This window comes from Thunnus albacares, chromosome 14, assembly GCF_914725855.1.
Source record: "Thunnus albacares chromosome 14, fThuAlb1.1, whole genome shotgun sequence".
NCBI lineage: Eukaryota > Metazoa > Chordata > Actinopteri > Scombriformes > Scombridae > Thunnus > Thunnus albacares.
The window spans coordinates 19,445,470-19,468,394 of NC_058119.1; the positions used below are offsets into that span (position 1 = coordinate 19,445,470).

The following is a 22,925-nucleotide window of genomic DNA, read 5'->3' on the forward strand; positions in this document are numbered from 1 at the left end:
AGCAGGCAAAGCAGCTGAAATCATAAGAATTGAAATGACAAATTAACTAATGATTTTCTGAATTTCTTCTCTCTCTCACAGCCTGGATGTGTGAATACAACGGAAGTCGACATAAAGAAGTCCTCCAGAATGAAAAACCCCCACAAAACCAGAAAGGTACACTACATCCTCCCACTCATATACCTTTCTTTTAAGGTCAGGGTTGATAACATTGTAACACACACATGAACAGACAAGTTTATTGTTCCTCTCAGTGCTTGTCATCCGCTGTAAGGCTACTACTATCGAGAGTTTTATTTTATCTTTATTTTTTTTGTTGTTGTCTCAGTCTGTGTATGGGCTGCAGAATGATATCCGCACCCATAGCCCAACCCACACCCCTGCCCCAGAGGCCAAGCAACCTACAGAAGAAGAACTGCAAGAACAGGTCAGACCTGCAGGTGGCGCACTACCACTAAAGATCAATACCAGCACTCAAATTGTAGTTGTAGTTTATATTTTTCATCTGTTTTTCAATTATTCAATTATGATTCATACATTCATAAATGCAATGTAGTGCAGAATTTAAAGTGCACATTTAAAGTCAAAAAAGGAAAATATCATGCAGTTGGTATGTAAATAGGCATGCAAACCAACATTTTCTGTGAATTCATGGTGACAGATGTGTGCTTATTGTTCCCTGCTATGGTTTCAGATCACCTTTTGGCAATTGCAATTAGACAGGCATCGACTGAAAATGTCCAAAGTGGCAGAGAGGTGAGCAATGCTCTTTGCATCTTCATTCAGTTTAGCCATTGATTTGTTTATTGAGCCTTTAAACAGCCTAACACGGCATGGAATTAAGAGCTCCGATGACCTTGAGGACTGATTGGGCCCAGACAATGCCTTCAGTGGGCATCAACGGTGCCAGATACTAGATGGCAGACTGAAAAGAGAAGAGGTGCACTCAGCAGAGAGTCTTCTATTCTTGTGTCTAAATGCGGGTCGATTCCTCCTGTCAGACTCTACCTTTCATTTTAATTTAAAGTATTTGATCCCAAGAGGATTTCACTTCTCCTATTGTCGATTAAAGCTTCCAAACAAACAACTCGTTCATAATAATTCACATAAAGGTGCAGAGCATAATTTCACCAGTGATTGATTCTTGTTTTCTGTCAGTCATATGTCCTCAGTTGTGTTTTGTCTCACCATAGTTTGCTGGGCTACACAGAGCAGTACGTTGAATACGACCCCTTCCTCACGCCTCCAGATCCATCCAACCCCTGGATCTCAGATGACACCACACTCTGGGAGCTCGAAGCCAGGTGGGTACATGTCTCCAGACAAAAGAGCAGTATGTATATATTTTTACTGTTGCACACATACTACATCTGTGAAATGATAATGTTGCATTTGTGGTTGTCTATCCCCCAGTAAGGAGCCAGGCCAGCAGAGGGTAAAGAGGTGGGCTTTTGGCATTGATGAGGTTCTCAAAGATCCTGTGGGGAGAGAGCAGTTCCTCAAGTTCCTGGAGTCTGAGTTCAGCTCAGAGAATCTCAGGTACATAATGAAATACACTGTCTACACACCAAGATGAACACATACAAAATACTTTTTGTTACTAGAGAGGAAATTCTACTGACTTAAATTAATTCCCAATAGGCTAAACCTAACCTCAAAGCCTCAATGAATTTTTGACTACATTAGTATGAAGTATATTAATATATACATAATTAGAGAGTTTGACTTACACCAGCAAAAAAAATGCATTTTGTTTTGTTTGTTTCTCTGCTGATTAGAAATGAAAATATGGCACTGTTTTACTGCCATGTTTATACCACAGTGATGTAAACAAACAGCATCATACAAGGAAACAAACAGAGAGCAATAATAACATAGATATAGTTGTCATGTAATGTTAATTATTAAATTCAAAGTCTTGTCACTGGTGTAAGGAGTACTCTAATCCTTTACTTAAGTAAAAGTAATAATACAGCAATGTAATTAAAGTAAAGTAATTCATGGTTATTATAGTAAAGTTGAGTACAATTAAAGTACAAATGTATTGTGAGCAAAATGTACTTTAAGTCTCATCATGGGGAATGGTCCCTTTTGGAGTGTTCTAATATTTCCCATATTATTTGATAATTATTATTGAAGCAGCATTTTAATGTCTTAGCTGATCGAAGTGGAGCCCAGTTTAACCACTTTTTAAATATGTATCAGGTAGTTTCATCTGTAACAACTCATGTTTTATGAGACTGTCATATGTAATGTTTAATGTGTAAAATGTTGATCTGCAAAACAACCAGTTGTCAAATAAATGTAGTGGAGTAAAAAGTACATTTGCTCCTGAAATGTAGTGGAGTAGAAATATAACGAAGCATAAAATGAAAATACTAAATTACCTGAGTTACTTGAGTTAATGGACTTAATTACTTTCCACTGCTACCTGTCAGGATCCAATCGTTTGTTTTGATTTAGATTACAGTTTGAAACTATAATTGCTACATACACAAATCCAATCCTCACCTGAAGCAAATTGTAACCTCAACCATAAACCAAGTCTTAAGCCTAAAATCAATGGTTAATCTTCATAGGGGACAGCTTTTTGTTCCCACATGGGTCCAAACAATGTGACTGTGAGAAAAGATGTTTGTTGCCACAACGTGATTAATACAAGCACTCACACAGACACAAAGGCACACGTGAGAGACTGTGGAGGATTTAATTCACACTTTTCTGCTTCCCCACCAACACACACACACACACATACAAATGAAACATCCGCGCACACTATATGACACTCACAGATACATACATTATATATACATGAATGTATGTACATACCCATATGGTCAGATTGGAATAGGAAAAACTATTTGTTTTCTGTGATTCTCTGATGATGACAGACTCATTGAATAATGGGTACATACCCATGTCAACAACATCATTGACTGACTATCACAGTTGTCATTGGGATCATTGGTACTTTCCATTTTTAAGAAGTTACTTTGTTCCTTATAAGGTAACAATAAATGGGACGATAAGTCCAAACTTCTCAATTTAAAAATGTAACACATGTTTCATAGAAAATGAAACCCCTCCCTACCTCCCCCTCCTTTCCCAAGCAAAGAAGAGTTGAATCTCACTCAGTCAAGATGGCAGTGAAGCTAAAAAAAAATGGGGATTTATTCATCTCGCATTGTGTGTAACTTTAGCGGATCATAAATAATTGGGTATGGAATTAATCTGCAGATAAAGATGAGACCAAACTTTTCTATGGATGTCAGTTTTTGAGCCACAACAAAGGCCAAAATGTGGCCAGCAACAGTCTTGTTTTTAGCTTAGCTGATTGCCGGAAATACCTTGTGCTACAGTTGTTGATAACTTGCGGCCCCAACCAGCCAGTTAAGAGGAGCCAGGAGTCAGCAGTCAATGGCGGTATAAAAACGCATTATAAAACAGGTTTTTCAACAATTGTGAATCACTGCAACCACGAGAGGTCCTTGAGCATACAGTCATAAATGTGCACAAAAATATTAGGCTGATTGGTCCAGTAGTATGTGAGATTAGCTGTAGACAGATACACACATGGACACATGCACACACAGACACACGGACACACAGACACAGACACACACGACCAAACACATGATAATGAGTAGAGTAACCACTGTGCAGGATGGCTCCTGTGCTCCCTCTGATGGTACATGGTTGTACTGTCCAAAGCTGATAATGTGGTCCGTCTGATTAAATTATAATTAAGTGGCTCAGTCAGTTGAGTGTTTTAACTCAGCTATAATTGAACTCACATACATATGTAATATTATAAACTTACAAGAAGAAGGACTATTAACCTTATTAACCTTAACTTTTTAAAATGTAACCTGTAATGTGGTGCTGTAACTGCTCACTATTTAAAACCTGTCTCTGCTGAGGTGCTCCTAAATAAGGCACCAGATAAAAATTTGCCTGCTGCAGTTACATTCACATATTTCTTAACATGTAGTCTCGCTTCTGTCATGCTACAGGGTTTTCACTTATGCATAAAATGAAGCCTGTGCTTCACATAGACCTAAAAATGTACATTTTGCTCTATAACAGCTCTCTGTAAATTATAATGCTGTACAATGTTAGCTTTCAATTTATAAATTTCAAATGTTGAGTTGTAATAACAAAATATGTGCATGTCATATGTCTTTGTTCACTGAAGACTGTATTGTCTTAATCCTTCAAAAAATTAACTACCAAGGAAACCCTGTGCTGAGCTAACCTCAAGGTTACTCTACAAAAACACGTTTGACTAGTTTGACTTCTGAAATTAATGAATCTGTTACCTATCAACTACCAATGGACAATATTCAGGAACAGCACAAGTGTGGATCTTATAGTTTATTTATCACTGCTAATTATTATGTAACTGTCTGTTCTATATAACTTCTTCTTACTTGTGCCAACTTCCAATTTGTGATCCAGAGCTACCATATCAAACTTTCTATACTAATAGGATACTATCTTTTACTGTTGTGTTTGGTCTGTAGGTTCTGGCTAGCAGTTCAGGAACTAAAGAAGCGTCCCATCAGAGAAGTTCCAACTCGAGTTCAGGAGATCTGGCAGGAGTTTCTGGCCCCCGGAGCGCCCAGTGCCATCAACGTTGACTCCAAGAGCTACGACAAAACCACCCAGAATGTCAAAGACCCTGGACGCTATGCCTTTGAGGATGCACAGGTGTGTGATTCAATAGCTAACAATACAAATGCATCATGCTAACCTCTGTAATGGTTCATATATGGGTTCTAAACAGTAGATAAGCATAAAAAGTTCAACTTTTTGGCTGGATCAACTGACACAACAGCAACATCTTCTGGTAATGAATAAATCACAGTTCTGTTTGGGTAGTCAGTGGAATAATGCATTTTATTATTTATATTAAACAATATGTGATACCTGTGTCTGATGTTTTTATGCATTATTTTCACATTACATTTTTCTACAACAGGAACACATCTACAAATTGATGAAGAGTGATTCTTACAGTCGTTTCATCCGTTCCAGTGCCTATCAGGAGTTATTACAGGCCAAGAAGAAGGTAAAAAACACCTAACCTGTCTCCAATGCTGAGATAAACATCTTTAAATGAGATGCAGAGAAGTATGTGTAGGTTACAGTTCACGCTTAAAACCTTATCTTTATACAAACACTGACTCTTCAATCACAGTGATGCTGAAACCTGCCTTCCTGGCACCCACTGTCACACCTTTTTAAAGTCTGTTAGATCACACTGTAAGCCCATTCCCAGTAATCCATTCACATACAAAGCAAGTGTGGAAATGGAGTTGCTGTTGCACACACCTGTTATAACATATATTCCTCTGCTGGAGCAAGGTTGATATGATAAAGTAAATAAAGTATATGAGATGTTAGACCACCGAGGGGCAGAGAATCTCAAATGCAGACCCTCAAAAACATAATACAGAGGTATTATTATCATTGGTTTATGAAGATATAGCAGCAGTAATATAGCAGCACCCCATTGGGGTTGTGTGTCTGTTCCTTTAGTTGTGGTTTGGTCTTCACTAATTCCTAAACAAAAGCTAGTCTGTGTCAAGCTGCAGAGTTGGATGTTTTTTCTCGGTGGATTTGGCACTCCAAGCAACTCCTTGAAATTACGCCAGTTATTTGATTCTGTGTTAATATAAAAATATTGCCTATGCAAGTTCAGCTTTATGTGGAATGTATAGGAAAGTATATTCTGTCTCCTTCAGAAATTAAATGTATATGAACTAGATATAAAACTCCAGAATACAGAGTACGTGGTACTCTGTGGAGCTGCTGAAAGGCGCCAGGTCAAACCAAAGAACATGTCAAAGCCACATGCCATCAATATCAATTAGGGGCAGGGAGAGTGAATACAACATATTAATAGAGTCTGCTTCAGGTGTGGATGATGGAGTAGCTGATCAGGACTCCTGCCGGGCTTATAGAAACCATTATAAATAGCAGAAACACAGAGGCTTTCATAACATGATGAATAATTCAGAATTACACAGGTGTATTTATGTGATTAAAACCTGCTCTGTCTCATACCTCCTACATTTTCTCTGCTTGTCATTCTGGCAAAGAAGATTTAAGTATAATAACTAGAGTTTTTTTTTAAAAAAAAAAAAAAAAGGAATAAAAACTACTCTACGTTGGTTTCAATGTATATATTTGTTTTTCTTTCTGACAAATACCATATGAGTGCAGTGGTATTTAATAGGTAGTTACATGCCCCCTCTCTATTTACCCAAGTCTTCATTCGATCAATTTCTGAGTCTTTCTAATGGCTTTATAATGATGATGATAATGTGAGATAGACTTTCTTTTTTCTTTCTTTGAGGTAGCCTGAACAGAACAGCTGTTTATTTGGCTTGCAAACCATTGTATTCTCATATTGTAGTTTATATATGGCCTTCCAAATGATCTTCAGGATAATAATACTTCACTCAATGTGTCATTTTTGTCCCTCCAGAAAAGTAAGAACTTGTTCTGAAGGCTCTTACTTCCAGGTAATGTCTAATACAAAATTATATGCATTTTACAATGTTTTTTTTTATTGTTTACTGTTGGTGATACTGTCAACTAAGTAATGAAATAAGTAATGTTCCATTTACATTCAGCTCAAACCTTAAATGTGTAAACACAGTGTGTGAAATACAAAATGTATTTATTCACTCCCATTCCCTGTTACATATTAACCTTATTCTCTTTCCTGTCTGTCCATTCCACCTCACACTCTCTCTTCCCAGCACAGGGGAAACCACTAGTATCCAAGTGGCTGACCAGTCGTGTGCCATCATGCTAAAATCAATGCCAACTCTCTCTCTGGGACATGGAGAGGGGGACCATCTCATCTCTTCGTCATCATTGTCTGTCCATCCGTTCTTGGCTCAGCCAGGTGATGAGCCGGGCCATCTGTTCGTCTGTTGTCCACCGGAAGTTGCATGTCCATGGAGAGGATGTTCCTTCTTCTCTCTCCTCTTACAGTACCTGATATATTTCCAGTATTCTCAGAAAAGGAGGCATTGCTGGACTTGTGAGGACACTGACAGACTGGTGAGATGCAAAATGTCACTGAAAGAAAGTCAGTGTTCCAGTCCAACGTTCCAGTTCTTTCCATCGTAACTGCTGGATCGGCGCCCCCTCTCTCACTTCCAGCTGAAACAAATGATGTCAGAGAGAAAAAAAGAAAAAAAAACACATAGAAAAATAATAAATAAAACGACAGCTTAAACTGATAAATCTAACCAATGTCATCGCTTTACATGATCTGAGGTCACAGATACTTTGTCACGCTATGGGAAGTGTTGTGCAGAATGAATATACAATATATATATATATATATATACATATATATTATGATTATTATTATTATTACAATTATTTATTGTGCATTTATTTTGCTTTACATTATTTTATTGCACTACAATAATTAGCACATATGGTTTTCATTGCACTTGTAAAGTCACATTCAAAATTACAAAAATGCTGTCTCCTGTCTTATGTAGAACATAATTCTTTGTTATTCTCTCCTGCATTTATTTTTATACCATATTTAAAGACACTTTTACTTACTTGTATTATTAAAGTTGGCCCTCTATCTGTTACTACGGCTTGGACTTGGATTTTTTTTTTTTTTTTTTAACTTTTCTGACACACACAGTACCACTGTAGCAATGAAGACTTTGTGTAGCTTTCATTTTTCAGGGTTTTACAAGAATCCAACAGTGCTTGTGCAATGCACTTTTTCTTTTCACCACTAGAGGGTGATAAATTATTTCTTACAACAGGGATATGCCTCCCTTCAGCAGCAGGCTCCTCCTCAACCCAGATCTGCAAAATGCAACCTGGTGCTTTGCAGACAAATGAAGTTTTGTCATGCAAAAGTGTCATCATCCTCTGGTCGGCTAAATGGGTTATTGTTCAGTCTGTACCCGTCTGAGGTTTTGCAGGGTCTGTTGATGTTTCAGCTCTTTGATGGCAGAAGTGACAGTCAGTGTTTTCAGTTTCTTTGCCCAGTGGTCAGCTTAGCAAGAGCCACAGAACAGACAAACATTATTGTCTCAGTTGCAACAAGGAATGTGAATTGTGGCATTTTTCAAAGCATCCTGTCAGTGTGTCAGGGTACATGCATACAATGATTTATGGATTGGGGATTTTATCTGATTGTAGACTCTAACTGGGCAAATTATGGGTTGTAATGTGATGTGGTTACTGTGCCAATGAGAAAGGATAATTTAGGGGTTTAGTACGAGATCATTGTTTCCTCCACAATCTCGTCCTTATTGTCCATCGTGACAAAATGTCATTCAGTTCCTTAAAATGGAAATGCAAATGTCAAACAGAGAAAGAGGGAAAGAAAACTTAAAAAGGAAAAAAGAAAGACAAAGGAAAAGCTGTCATTTTGATCGCTTTGACACATGATGGATGGCTGAGTGTTTAAAAAAAAGAATATCAAAGAAAAATATCAAGAAACACAGACACAGAGAGAGCCAGACTTAAATGAAAGAAGTGAAGCTTGGTTTGATTCACACAATGACCAGGGCCAATAGGAAAAACCCTCCCAGTCTTGAGGAGGGAAGGGGGTGGTGGGGATTCAAACTAAGGCAGGCTTTACAGTGAGTCAAACACTCTCAAAGACAGACTACAGACAGTCTCCACAGCACTAAGATATGGGCTTACTGTGACTGAAATCTGGAGCTAATCTCTAAAACCTGAACAACAACAACAAAAAAAAAACTAAAGAAGTTAGACAGAGTGAGAACGCAAGAAAGAGATACAAATAGAACAGGAAGATGGAAAACTGATTGTGTCCAAGACTTCTTTAGCGGGGGGAAAAAAGAGGAGCAAGGACAAGCCTGAGGATACTACAGATTATGTTGCCATGGAAACCAGAACCTGGAAGCGGACGCAAGGACCACTGAAGGTGGACAACCTCCCCTGACTGCATCCTTGACACGTTACTGTCCCGCTGTGCACTGTGGTGAGAGGTACATGAACTGTTCTTCACTTATTTAACACTTTATTTAAGAGTCTAATCTGTTTTACAAGTTGCAAGAACTTTCTACTGATGTTTTAGTGTCAGCTACCATAAGAACGATTATGCACTAATTCCAAATTAATACCACCTCTGCCACTTAAAGAAAGTTGTTTAGGCAACCTGATAGACATGGACATATAAATTACCACATTTTATTGGCTACGTTTTCATTTTAAATAAGAACAGGACCATAAACTACAATTATTAGTGCTGAACTTTATTTGCCATTTAGGTGAAGAAATATTGATAATAACATATGAAACTACAATGTACCAGTACAGTGTATAGTGTAGATCATTGAGTGCTGGTTTGATATACCCCACGTGAGTGCTTCGAACAAGTGGGCAGTAAGTGACTGACTGCGATAGTGAGGCTGAGTGACTCACTACGTCTCTGAATGACTAAGAGCACAACCATGTAATTTGAACAGCAGTAGTTGTACAGCTATTTAGTATTTCTGCCAGCAGTGAGGGTTTGATTCCCACTGAGGCCACCCATAATAAAAATATACGCCTCCAAGGCACTGCAAGGTGTTCTGGATAAAAGTGTCTAAATTACTAAATTACTATAATTAGTGGTTGGAGGTTCCAGGGAATTAGTGTTGTGAGGGAGAGAATTAATGAGTGATGACAGTGTGTTGTACTGTACGTCTCAGTGAGATTAAGACTCGGTTTCGTTTTTTCCAGTGAATTTGAAAAAGAGAGAATGAGTTATAATGATGTATAAAAACCTGTATTCTATGTTTACAAAATAATCTCTTTTTCTCTCTGTTCATGTGTACAGGTGTATATCCTTGTGTATGTGTGTCTGTTTATGTTCACTTGTGAGTCAGTAGTGTGTAGTCATGTGTATACTAATGTGTATCCAAGTTGGTGTGTGAACATGTGTGTGTGTGTGTGTGTGTGTGTGTGTGTGTGTGTGTGTGTGTGTGTGTGTGTGTGTGTGTGTTGCTACAATATGCGTGCGGTGAATGGTAGGGAGTTTGCCTTCTGATCCTTCTTACAGCTCCGGTGACTGCACCACCTTGTACAGTCCACTCTGATGTCAAAGCGGCTTTAGAACATGGACACATTACAGTTTCTTTAGCAACAGAAAACACTTCATTGTAAGCCTCTAAAGATAGTAAAACTGGTATTTTATAGAAGCCTTAACAACATACTTAACATGTGAAGTGCACACTTTACACATGGACAGGTACTAAGAAAACACTGAGGAAAGCGGATTAAATACAGCAGTGTAATGCTGTATTTGGGCCAGTTGTGGCAACTGTTGCTGTTAAGATGAAAACATTTTTAAACTAGCAGAACATTCACCTTGCCTGAGAGCAAAATAGGGTTTAATAGAACTACTTTTAAACTCCTTAACAAGCAGTGGCGTGCTGATGGGCCAGTCATTACAAACTCATGCTGTGCAGTCAAGCCATTCTCTCCATTCTAGTGGAGATCCCAAAGTTTCCAAACACACCAAATGTGTATAAAATGGTTGACCACAGTATAAGATTATATTAGTTACTAAGGGGAAACAAATAGTAGGGAAACTGTATGTTAAGGGGTTTTAAACAAACAAATTCCACCTCGACAAAAAATGAAAGGTGGTGTTAATCGCTGCAGTTAAGTAGTGTCATCCTGGTCTGAAATGAGAAACACTGTACTATCATAGCATCTCTAATTGCCCCTCATCCACCACTAAAGCACTTTATGTTGCAGAGGCGAAGGAGTTGCCTTACATTCTTGCCAGTACTTAGCTTGGAAAGCATTATATCTGGGCTGCTAGTCATTATCAAGATGGATTGTGGTGACAAATGGCTGCCCAAACTGCCTAAAGCAACCTCCTGGCAATGTTGGCATTAGACACATTTACACAGCAAGGCCCCCGAAAGGAGCCCCTCCTGCCCCCCCCCCCCCCCCAACTGTTAATGAGCCAACAGCCGAGCGTAGTTTGGGAAAATACAATCCGCAAATGCAGATAATGACATGGTTCCTCTTTGTGTAATTGGCTTCAAGTGAAAACATTTCATTTACCCTTCTTTCCCTCTTTCTCTCTCTCTCTCTTTATATCCTGTGTATGTGTGTTTGGGTCTGTGTGTGCGTGTGCGTGCATGTGTGTTGTCACGTATGGGTGCGCGAGTGCATGCGTGTGTGTGTGTGTGTGCGTGTGTGTGCATGTGGCTATCCGTGTGTGATTGAGGTTTGAGCTGCACGGTGAATTAAATGCAGTTCTACTGTAATTAACTGCACTTACCAGTCTGTGTATGAGACTTTCTGACGCACCAATAATTGAGGCATCAGGTTTTGTTTGTTTTAACCTGCCTTTGAAGACATGCTGGGAAGACGTTTCACATGGTTTAGAGGAAGTACATCTGTGTGTGCAGATTTGAATGTCTTGAAAGGGTTCTGGATTCTTTTTCCATTTCTTTTAATAATTGAATAACAGATGTACTAAAATATTTCGAAGCTAGGCAGGAGATTTTCATGACTAATTTTGTTTTTTCATTTCACTTTGAGATTTGGAAAAAAGACCCATTGTTATCCAGACACAAAACATTACCATGGTATTATAATGCCATTCTGAAAAACAAAACATAACAAGTTCCCACTGATGATAATAGTTGTTTTCAAAAAGGCTTGTGTCTAGCTCAGCAGTCTCTCTGGTATTTGTTTCTGGTATTTGTAATTTCATTAGAGGTCTGAATTTTGGAACCAAGGTCTGCCACAGTTCACTGAAGCATGTCCCCCAAGTATTTGTGGTTCTGGTAAAACATAAAGCTGTGTTTGTGGACAATATTAGTATTTAGCAGACAGAGAGGTCCGGTTCAGTTCTGTCTCAGCATTAACACAGAAAACCACAGTCTCCTTCCGTCTCCGGGACTCTGTGATGATTAGTGCATGTGTCAAGGAGAGACAGACAGATAGAGTGACAGAGAGAGACATATGGGGAGAGAGAGAAAAATAAAGAGACAAACAGCTTGCGGAGAGATATACAGTTGTGGAAAGAGGGCATATACTATACATGAAGCCCAAATGGAGTTGGTTTTGTTTCCCAGTAGGTCATCTGTAGACTATCATTACCCCCTGTCCCAAACCCCACCATCTCTTCAGCCCCTTTCCTCCTATCTCCTTACCCCAACCACTAACCGCCCACGCATCCACCTCAGTGCCCCCCCCCAAAGACCCCGAATCCCTACCCCAAAACCGCAATTTGTCTTGCTGTAGAGATTGATGAGTATAGCTTGGCAGGACCGGCGCTATCATACTTAGGCCTTGTTTAGGAGTGGAGAGGGAGCCCGGCTGCTGACTATAGCCTATAGGCCATCTGTCATGCCCTACGTATGTACACAGTTGGTCAGGTCATCCCTCCAAAGTCCCCGGGGCTTTGCAGACTGTAGCTCACTAGTGTCACAAGGTGCCTCTGTAAGCGATGGATAGCTGAAGAGCAGTGAAACACAGAAGCAGAGCCTGTTCCTCTAACCAGGGGTTCATACATTTAAATACACAGTCAGCAGGAATAAGACGGTGCAGCGAAAGACAAATGAGACCATGTTGTACATGGAAGGTAGATCACTGGAAGATAGAGTGGGGTCATGACTCCCTAATGCAGTAGGTGGTGGAAGGACCCAGCGGGAGTCTTTGGTTTAGTTATTCTAACCGTATGATGGGTGTGCATGAGTGTGTGTGCTGGCTTTCACATACATTATGTGTGTGCATGCAAAAATGTGTGTCTACTGAAGAAATACTGGTCTGAACTGCATTTTTTAAGATATATGAGGAGATATAAAAAATAAAAATAAAATAATTCCTTATTTCTGTGATGCTTTTACTGAAAAATGTATTTCAAAATGCATTTTTCCAATTTCAGAAATAGACTTGATTGTAAGTGTAGTGCAAAATCTGAAAATATTTCCCTCCTGCACACATTTTATCTCTTAATAAAGAAAGCAAAAATCCAAAACAGATTTCTGATTTCAAAGGGAATCAGATTTGAAGTCAAGAAAGTCTTAAAAATAAAATAGGTCCTCTGTATCTGTTTAACTCAACATATCACCCAAACCACAGGATATCCTATAGGAAAAGTCTGGTTACACTTCATACTACGTCTCTGCTGGATGGACAAACAGCTGCTGTCTAGCTTATGGCAAGTGCTGCTGGGACAGTGATATACAGACTTGAGTGCTTGTCCAGTTCGGACAGAACTACTATGACCCCGGGGTCAAGGGCAGAAAAAAGGAGGCAAAAAACAAAGTGGATTATGATAAAGTAATTTGTTCCATGTCAGAGTGAGTTGCAGGTCCAGGAAAGGAAGACAGGGAACATACAAATTTGCACAGCAAAGAGGAGTCTGTGAATAAGAGCAGCCAATGGCCTTGAGGCAGTTGGTTCTCTGTCAGAATTTCTGACTTGATGTCATGCAATGCTTGTCAAGAGCAACATCTGCTGAAAAGATGCTTGAGTGATGGTCAAAAATGTGCTGGCGCAAATACTGACAGCATGCACACGGGCGGATACTCCGTCCTGAATGGCAGAAAAATCATTTCTCTAGATCATACTCCATATTTATGATGCTAGCATGATACAGAAGGCACTATGACTATCAGGGACACTATGGGTCATTCTCAGTTTGCTCTATAGTATATCACCAAAGAGTAGAAGAGCAGACTCCCAAAGGGTACTGTAGAGTTCCCCAACTCTTCCCCTAATAACATGCAGATGGGCCTCTCTAATGCCTGTTTACATATCTGCGGCATAGTTCATGACTAAAGTAAGCAAAGCCCTAATTATTTTACCCGGTGACGGGACCAATAAAATCAACTTCCCCTTCTCGTTATGGGTGTTTAAGTGTATCCTTTGATGGCAGGGCTTTGTTTATTTTTGGAAGAGTTGCGTAGCCGAGAGGAAAGCAAATAGAAGTAATGACACAGAGATGCTGACAAATGGGGGCCCTCGTGATGGATTCATTTCCTCAATGATGCCTGGAAGGCTAGACTGCGAAGGTGATTCAACATGAATGCACGTTCGCACACTTGGAAACATGATTGGCAATATTAATGTCATGTTAGGAATTGTATGACTGTCATGTATCATTACATATTGCCTGAATTAGTATTACACCAGTTTTTTAGATTACATTCATGTGGTAACAGATGTTTTATTCTTTGTTCTTGTTTCACATGTAATGCATAGTAATGCGTGTCTCTCTTTTTATAGAATGCTGTGGAAAATAACTATCCCAGTCATACTGGCTGGGGTGCTCTGCATCACTGCAGAGACCAAAAAGCCCAGACCCCAGGGATCCATCCCATCCCCATACAAGACCAAAGGGAACCTGTCCTCAGAACGTCACCACCGGCTATTGCAGCAGAAACCAGAGGTGTTATCCTCCAGCCGGGAGGCCTTGGTGGTAACAGAACGCCGCTACCTCCGCAGAGACTGGTGTAAGACCCAGCCCCTCCGTCAGACAATCAGCGAGGAGGGCTGCCGCAGCCGCACTGTGGTCAACCGCTTTTGCTATGGCCAGTGCAACTCCTTCTACATCCCCCGCCATATGGGTCCAAGCTCGGGTCAGGGCCAGAGCCGAGGCCAAGCTTCAGGCTCTGGAAGAAAAAGCCACAACAAGGCCCAGGAACCATTTCAGTCCTGCTCCTTCTGCAGGCCGCACCGTATCACACAGCTCACAGTGCAGCTGGACTGCCCAGACCTGCAGCCCCCTTTCAGACACCGTAAGGTCCAGAGGGTCAAACAGTGTCGCTGCATGTCTGTGGATGTGAGTGGCCATGGGAAACTGTGAGGAAGGACTTGAAAGGCCTTTTAAAACTGAAATGAAATCCCAAGTATTGTCAAAAACAGAAATTCACAAACCTTGCCAAACAAGGACTGGCCTCAAGTTGAACCACAGGAAAATGACATGAAACATGGAACTGGTATTATTAAAAACAAAGGTTCAACACTGATTTAATCAGACTTGCAGCCATGTTGGCAAGCTGATGCTGTTGAAAGAAACTGGTTCAAGTTGCTGTGCAAGAGACACTAATGATGAAGCAGCCAGTTTTCAACAGTGAACAAGTTTTTCCTATTTGTACATTTGTCCCTAGAAAGGAATTATGAAAGTGCGTCTGAGTTTTAAAACCACAGAACCTTATGGATTTCTTCTGGGAGAGATCGTGTTTTTACCTGTAGGAGCTGTTGACTTTAATTGACTGTATTTTAGAAGTATTGTATCCGTTATCCTGTTTCTCTTCCTTAAACTCTTTGGTGTTCCAACGGCACACAATTGGATGTCAAGGAAAAGATTCAGAGAAACATAAAGCAAAACAAGGACTAGTGGCATCCAGCTGCTTGAACACAAGACTGGCTATACAGATTTGCCACAAATATACTAGCCAGTAGGAAAAACATACTGCAGCATGTGTAATGGAGGTGCAATGCAATATATACAGTATATATATATATATATATATTTTATGTATGTGTGTAATTATGTATGTGAAAAGTATATTAAATCTATTTCATATAAAACAACAGTGGTGTTTAGAGTGCATGCAGTTCTGTACCACTTAATTTTACCGTTGGACAGCTGATAAACAGAAAAAAAAAAAAAATCAGCAACAGCAGAATATCTATTAAAAATTTATGTAATTTCTTTTATTCAATAAATATATTTTTTCATGGTCAAAAGGTATTCAATCAAAAACATATTGTTGATATTGCACATAAACGTCACATCACATGATCCTATTGCTGCATTAACATATGGATGTTTACATACTCTCACAAAGTAGGAAAGGCAAATCTAAGTGCATAGGGTTTTGCTTAAAACATAAAGCAAGTTGATAATACTGCTGAATAAAACAATAGCAGGTCTCTATCAGATCACACCACTTGGGTATACATGAACTTTTTGGAAGAAAAGGCATAATTAAACACAACAGAGGAGGTGCTGTATTTAAAACATAGATATAATCATTACTATGATCTGAAACACACTATATGAAAGTAAACTTGTCATGTTTCAGCTGATGTAAAACAGGTTTTTCTTCTTACATATAACATTTAATTACAGATGATATGTCTCTGGTCTACAGCACTGATTTGACCACTCCACTGTGCGATAAGGCACTTTATGTCTGACAGGTGATCTATACCTACCGGATTATAAATGTTATAAAAGTCTGTGCTTTTCTTTATTGAGGAAAGGACATACAAAGAGGAAATGTCCATGCCCTCCTAGTAAACTAGACTTGGGATCTGCACTAAAAAAAAGAAAATAGGTTACATATGGCTTATAAAATACGGCGAAAGCAAGGATATAATGTCGCTACAAATTTCTGCAGTGAGCATTTTCTGGCATTTTCTGGCCAATGACTCGACTACATTTAAATCATCTCAGCTTAAAGATGTCTTTTGGTAGCAATATTTCATTTAATTATTGGAGTGCTATCAAGGGGTGGCTGTGAATGCCGTTTTTCATTCCACTTTTAAACAATATAATATCCAGTTTGGACCAACTCGCAATAAACAATAATTGTAAATCAACTGAAAACAAATACTGGAAGCAAATAAATGTTGTAAAAATGACTGATGAGTCATGTCATATTGTACAAACAGTGCTTGTGCAATAGGCTTGGTGATGATAATTTTCCATTCTCTGCTTCAGATCTTCTGACCCAGCTTTGCCTTCTGTGGAATAAAAAAAAAAAAAACACAAGTCTGAATTATTTACAGGTGGCAGCACAGGCACTTATCTCGATACATGAGGTGCTTCAACAGGAGATCTTGAACACCTTGAGAGGTGTTTGTAAGGAACAGAGTCTGCTAGGTGAAGAGACAATTTGCACAAATGGAAGAAAAAAAGACGAGGGCTGGTAGTGGTTAAAGCAATTTCTTTTAAAAAAGGACAGATGAGCTGAATTCCCTGTGCAGAAGAGAACATATAATACTGTAACTGAGACAAGAAGGGTAGACGTACTATTCCAGTTGCATGTTTGGGTTTGACATTGTAGGTAGCTTTCTCTCTAGCTTGTTTGAAGCACTCCTCGGCCATTTTGACCCTGGAAAAACAAACAATTACTATCAGTCACTGTATGCACCTCAAATGCAAATAATTAGATGGACACACACTCATTCACACAGCTGAAAATCACTATTTCACCATACAAAAGAAAGACACAGAACAACAATTTCAGCTTAGGCTGTCCAGACTATGGTCATGTGGAATTTGGACACAATGATCTCGGTTTGTCAAATGGCCAGTCCTCCTACTCTGAAATGACTCACTCGTTTACTACTGCATGGAGAGAGCCAGCAGTGTCACTACTCATTTGTGCTTTACAAAAGACAAAACGATCAGCATGTTGGCAATGAGTGAGTACAACAATTTACACCAACAGTCATGCATCTTGCCTCTATTCATTACATGGGTACTTCGTGTGCCAGCGCTGCATGTTTACATGGCCATACAGCGTAGGTGAGGATATATATCTATATTTCCACTGGAGTCTAAAAGTGAAACCAGCAGAGTGAGAATTGGGATGATTGCCTGTGGCAAAGAGCAAAGAGTTAATGCTTTCAGATTTGTTTTTATTCTTTCCTACTGAACAAGCAAAGCTTGTGACATTTTGCTTATCTTGAAAATACATATCACAATTCAATCTTCATTTGACATAATGGACCAATTTGCTTTTTGTTAACATGCGCAATACTATCTTTATATTCATCAAACCACTGGAAGCTAACTGGATGCTGCATGTGTTCTTTTCATTACTGGGGTGAGGACAAAGATTTGGGTCATTTAACCTCTTTTCCCTTCATGAATTTGAATGAATCTGATAGGATCTTCAGTGAGCACGAGATGTGCTGTAAGTTATTAATGGTTCGGGAACTTAACGCTTGGGGAAAATTCTAAATGTAGGAACATCAGTCCATCTGTAATGACATTTTAAAGGTCAGAAATTGGTCTCCTCTTCCAAAAGACAAATACAATGAATCAAAAAACTCTGATGTCTCAGCAGGATTTGGTTTTAGGACAATCGGGTCATGTGTCCTGTCAGTATAATGTCATATTCTGAAGTAGGAAATTTGTCTGTTATCATATGCTCACCGTTCCTGTAACATCAGCTTATTCTGCTTCTTCCACTGATCTTTGAAATCTGTGGAAAACTCGTGCCAAACGGAGAAGAAAGTGTTGGGAGAAACCTCTTTCTCTCCTGCCTTGGGTTTAACCGAGAAGGACACGCTCAACTCCAAGAAGCTGAGAAAAGGAGAACAAAAACATTACTTCAAGACCAAACTATTACAACATGAGATTAGAGAAACCTACGCCGATTATTGTGAAACCTGGCAGTGCTAAGCAAATATGCAAAATATGAAAGTTAATCTTGGAATAATATGCTTTTTCAGAGATTTAATAGTAGAGTAACATAAAAAACACAAAGCAATGATGACTGTGCATTTCAGGGAACAACAGTGAACACAAAATGCAATTACTGGCACAAAAGCAGCACAGTCATTCCATTTCCCCTGACGGATTAACTTCAGGGACTAAAATAAAACTCATACGTCTTGTGTTCAGCTTTGTCACTTCTCTCCCTGGTGTGTATCCATGGTGTGTCCATGTAAGTACACACACCTACTGTAATGTGTGTAAGCATCAGCGAGGAAACAGGGGGAAAGATGTGCAACCACAAGCTAAAGACAGATCTAGCAAAAGGAAAGAGCGCACATGGCAGCGGATGACACATTAGAGTGTTAAATGTGGTGGCCATTTGCAGTGGATCAATACAGTGGACAGGTTGGGGTCTCTTTGTTTGGAGTGTGCTATAGGAACACATTCCTCGCCAGCAGTAACAGAAGCCTGGAGCCAAGGCTGTCTACTCTCGCTCCGCTTAGATAAACAACACAGACACGGCAAAGGGGGCCTCCCGTCTACTGAAGGCCTGGCATGACGGCCTGCACCTTCCATGTAACTGAAGGAACGAGGAGTCCTAAATATTGACAAAGCAGCAAGATTATATTTCTTCACTGCAGTGAGAATATATCACTTCAAAACTGTATTGGATTGTATACTCTCTGTTGCCTTTACTTTCAATTTCACAACTGGGATCACGGATTTGACGCATGAGAAAAGACATAATTTAAAGCCATGAAATTGAATAAGAGTGACTGCAGGTGAAGAGGCTAAAGATAAAGAAAACTCTTACATCTTCTGAGTATCTGCCAGCTGCTTCTCCTGTGTTTCCAGTTCAGTTTTGGCTGTAAAGAGAAAAAAATTTGATAAAAGGGAAAGAGCTCTGAGTGCATGAGTAAATACAGGATTATAACATTTCCTGTGTCACCTACAGTGCTACTTGTATATACAGGAGGATTCTACATGTCACCATTACTTAAATCAACAGACATCTTCAAGGTCACTGGTGTGCCACCAGGTTATTGAGTGCTGGATTGTCCGCTGTTGCACAACTGACAAATGAGCACTGCAGATCACAGGACAAGTGCTTCTTTGTGCAGAGTTGCTTCCAATGGAGACAGATGACTGTGTGCTTGCTTGTGTGTGTTTGTGTGTGTGAGAGGTTGAAATGTGTGAGAGGAAGAGAGACAGCGAGAGGGTAAGGAAACTGGGAGTTGGACACCATGGTACACATTAGAAGATATTTCCAGCAGGCCACAACACTTATCTCAGTGGGCCATCAGGATCCTTTTGACTGTGTTATAAATTATGATATAAGAGAACAGCAGTGAAATGTGACAGCCTCAGTCAGGAAAATGCTACAGGTTACTCCTTATCTAATTTCAGATCCTTGGGCTGATTTTCCAGCCCATTTTCAAATATAACAGAGCAATAGTGGTGTCAATCCAGCTGTATTTTTTGTTTTTTTTCACTCATCTATATCCCTCCCAGACAGCTCCCTCAAGGTCAATAATCTGTAAGATGGTGCTGCCCTCACAACTGTCAAATGATCAGGAATGACCTACAGTGAAGCCTCCTCACAGCTCTCCAAAACGGACATGACAGTAGATGGGACAGGGAATCTTTCCTGGCACAAATGTGTGTTCTGCTCTTATCCTGGGAATATCTGGTTGCTATGTGTAATTGAAGCCAGAGTCATATCTAAAGATCTTAGTCAAACCCATTGAGGCCAGCACTATGCTTAACCATTCCACAGTGCTAAAATCACTCTGTAGTCCACAATCGTGTCCCTCTCTGCTGACGGCTCATCAATAAATGATGACAAATCTGTAAATAATATGAATGGGGCTTGCTTAAAGTAGTCTTAATATCAGGACGGTGCTTTGATTTTTGAGCAAAGGCGATTTCAGATGCTACTAGAGACCATTTACTTTAACGCTAAAGTGGAAGAATCTGCTATGAGTGATGTAAATTTATGTAAACTCATAAATTAAAGTACATAAACTCAGACACTCTTTGGTAAATGTTCCCCTGTGGATGGATTATTCAATATGATTAATTGCATTCTTCATTACATTGATGATCTTAGAGAGATGTCAGTTCTGTCAGTGCGCTAGCATTCCCATATGGTTCAATATGACAAAAATCAACATGTCTATGTGTGATTTTACCATAATGTGGTGAACAGTCTTATTTTGATATTGATTTTAACCATATCAGCTTACTGAGAGTTGTTGAGTTGTAGGAAAGGGGGAGAGAGAACATCAGTCTTGCTAATCTTCATGTCCATCAGAAACAGATTATCACATGGCCAGTGTTCTCTTGCTAGTCACAGAGGCTCCATCAAAGGCCTGCATGCATGAGAATTTGTGGATCGAGCGGGGAAAATCGAGCTAGACCAAACAGCAGAGCTCCAACAAGTCCGCTCCCACTGTTATTCTGTGGTTAGTTTCATGGTCAGAAAATAAACAAAAGCGGTTTAAACTGTGGAGCCAGAAACAGTTTAACCCCAGGCTTTTTAGAAATTACAGAAATAACAAAAATAAGACATTTGGCTGTTGTTCTTTTTTCACCGCCACAGTGGAGGAACCCCAAGAATCCCGTCTGGAGCCTTGTGAGTCACATGTCCATGTTATGGTGCTTACATTCTGCTCTCAGAGGAAAAACCTCGTCATTTGCATCAAAGAGAGAGCTCCCATATTTCTCTCGAACACAGGGGAGACAGCACAAGAGAGGAAAAGAGAGAGAGGTAGAGATGGAAATGGGAGAGAGCTTTCATCTGCAGACTTCCTTTAAAATGGACAGTGAGCATTACCGCGGAAGAACATGTGCTATACATTATACTCTCATTTGAATACAAAAGCAGTTGGAGAGAGGTCTGTGAGCCAGGTCCTTCAGAAAGATTGGTCACAGTCAGCTGAACGTATAGCCAGGGTCAAAGCCAACGATACATAAAGTATGACATTTGGCTTGCTATGTTAAAACAAGCATAACAAACCAAGTCTTACACCTTTGAAGTGGACCACAATATCCCAATATTGTAGATGTCAGATTACGGAGATAAAAGCATAACTGTATGACATCTGGTGGACTCGACCAACAGACATGGTGTTTTTTGTGGAAGTTGCAGGCTGTAACAGTATCTAGAACAAAAATGTAGTAGTAGCTGTTGGCCTCCTTTCTCACTTGCAGCTAAAGATTTTTTTTTTTTAACTTTAGCTTGTTCTTGTTCTGTGGTGTCTACAGGAGATTTTTAGCTACACTACTGCCATTGTTTTTGGGATGACAATGTTGGTCTGTCAGTTGGTTGGTCCACCTCTTTGGTCCAGACTGAAATAAAAACTAATAAAATAAAAACTACTGAACGGATTGCCTTGGAGGTTCAGGATACCAAGAGCATGAATCCTAATGACTTTGGTGATCCTATGATTTTTCCACTAGCGCCACCAGCAGATCAGCAGAAGTTTTCATTTATACAGTGAAATATCAAAACACTGGATAGATTGGCACACACTTTTGTATAGGTATTCATGGTTTCCACATGATGCATCCTTTTGACTTAGGTGACCCCCTTACTCTTCCTCTAGCACCACCCCAAGGTTCACATTTGTGGTTTTGAGTGACATGTCTTGACAACTATAAGATGGATTGGCATGAAATTTGGTACATTGATGCGTTCATGTTCTCCTTAGGATGAACTGTAATATCTTAAGTGATCCCTGATTTTTCATCTAGGTCAGCAACCATCAGCAGGTAAAATTTTTCATTTGCCCAGTGCTTTGGTTTATATGACCTGCAAAACTAATGCCTGAATGCTAATTAGCGAATGGTAATATTCAGCAGTTTTAAACTAAGATAGCATGGTAAACTTTATATCTACTAAATATGAGCATATTACCATTAACATGCTCACATTAGCATTCAGCTCACAGGAACCAGTGCCTGAGGACAGCCAGCTAACGTGGCTAAAAGGGTAATGGAAGCGGAAATGCTCATCATTTATAATCAATTCATCATCATCTTTTTAACAGCCCTCTTGGTAAAGACCCCACTTTGAAGGTTTTTTTAAATTTCCTAATAGCACTGCAGGACTGATAGAGAGAGAGAGAAGGTCAAGGAGGCAACAGGGTGCTTTCAACCTCTCTGACACTCCTCTGAAAGCAAAAATCCTTGTTATTAGAACGGGACAGGAGTTGGAGATTGGAAAAATAAAAGGAAGACAGGAACTGAAAAATTTTAAACAGCATGAACAAGGACAAATATGATTAAAACATGACGTCAAAACTACTAAGTGAAAGGGATCAGGTGCCGAATATGTCAGTTTTTCAGCCTCTCAGGCATCCAGTTCTGTTCTCCGCTGTCAATTTGCAGGCTGCATGACAGGTTCACCTTCTCTTCCTATGACGCAGAGCAAGATATACTCTGTTTTATATGGTAAAGATCAAGATAAAAGGGCCAGGCTACCAAG

The 22,925-nt window shown here is 39.6% G+C and overlaps 3 protein-coding genes across 5 annotated transcripts in view; 2 read left to right on the plus strand and 1 right to left on the minus strand.

Annotated features, from left to right (window-relative positions):
- The window catches only part of rgs7a (regulator of G protein signaling 7a), a 51,518-nt gene extending 43,756 nt beyond the window's left edge, over positions 1–7,762 (plus strand). Inside the window, exons 10-18 of one of the 2 annotated variants that reach the window (XM_044373676.1) lie at positions 82–156; positions 329–427; positions 695–756; positions 1,194–1,304; positions 1,414–1,539; positions 4,524–4,710; positions 4,982–5,071; positions 6,494–6,530; positions 6,771–7,762. In XM_044373676.1, the coding sequence (XP_044229611.1) occupies positions 82–156; positions 329–427; positions 695–756; positions 1,194–1,304; positions 1,414–1,539; positions 4,524–4,710; positions 4,982–5,071; positions 6,494–6,514 (771 nt within the window). In that variant the 3' untranslated portion in view covers positions 6,515–6,530; positions 6,771–7,762. The remainder of the gene's footprint in view (positions 1–81; positions 157–328; positions 428–694; positions 757–1,193; positions 1,305–1,413; positions 1,540–4,523; positions 4,711–4,981; positions 5,072–6,493; positions 6,531–6,770) is intronic. The other variant, XM_044373677.1, reaches the window with a different exon arrangement.
- A 118-nt stretch (positions 7,763–7,880) lies between these two features.
- grem2a (gremlin 2, DAN family BMP antagonist a) lies at positions 7,881–15,616 on the plus strand. Its single transcript, XM_044373064.1, has 2 exons — positions 7,881–9,011; positions 14,263–15,616. Exon 2 carries the CDS (start codon positions 14,264–14,266, stop codon positions 14,840–14,842), a length of 579 nt encoding a protein of 192 aa, XP_044228999.1. The 5' UTR covers positions 7,881–9,011; position 14,263; the 3' UTR covers positions 14,843–15,616.
- Positions 15,617–15,674: 58 nt separating this feature from the next.
- The window catches only part of fmn2a (formin 2a), a 41,280-nt gene continuing 34,029 nt past the window's right edge, over positions 15,675–22,925 (minus strand). The window contains exons 15-18 of one of the 2 annotated variants that reach the window (XM_044373061.1): positions 19,251–19,302; positions 18,152–18,301; positions 17,021–17,102; positions 15,675–16,731 (exon numbers count right to left, since the gene is read on the minus strand). In XM_044373061.1, coding sequence (XP_044228996.1) covers positions 16,705–16,731; positions 17,021–17,102; positions 18,152–18,301; positions 19,251–19,302 — 311 coding nt within the window. In that variant the 3' untranslated portion in view covers positions 15,675–16,704. Of the gene's footprint in view, positions 16,732–17,020; positions 17,103–18,151; positions 18,302–19,250; positions 19,303–22,925 lie in introns of those variants that run through there. The other variant, XM_044373062.1, reaches the window with a different exon arrangement.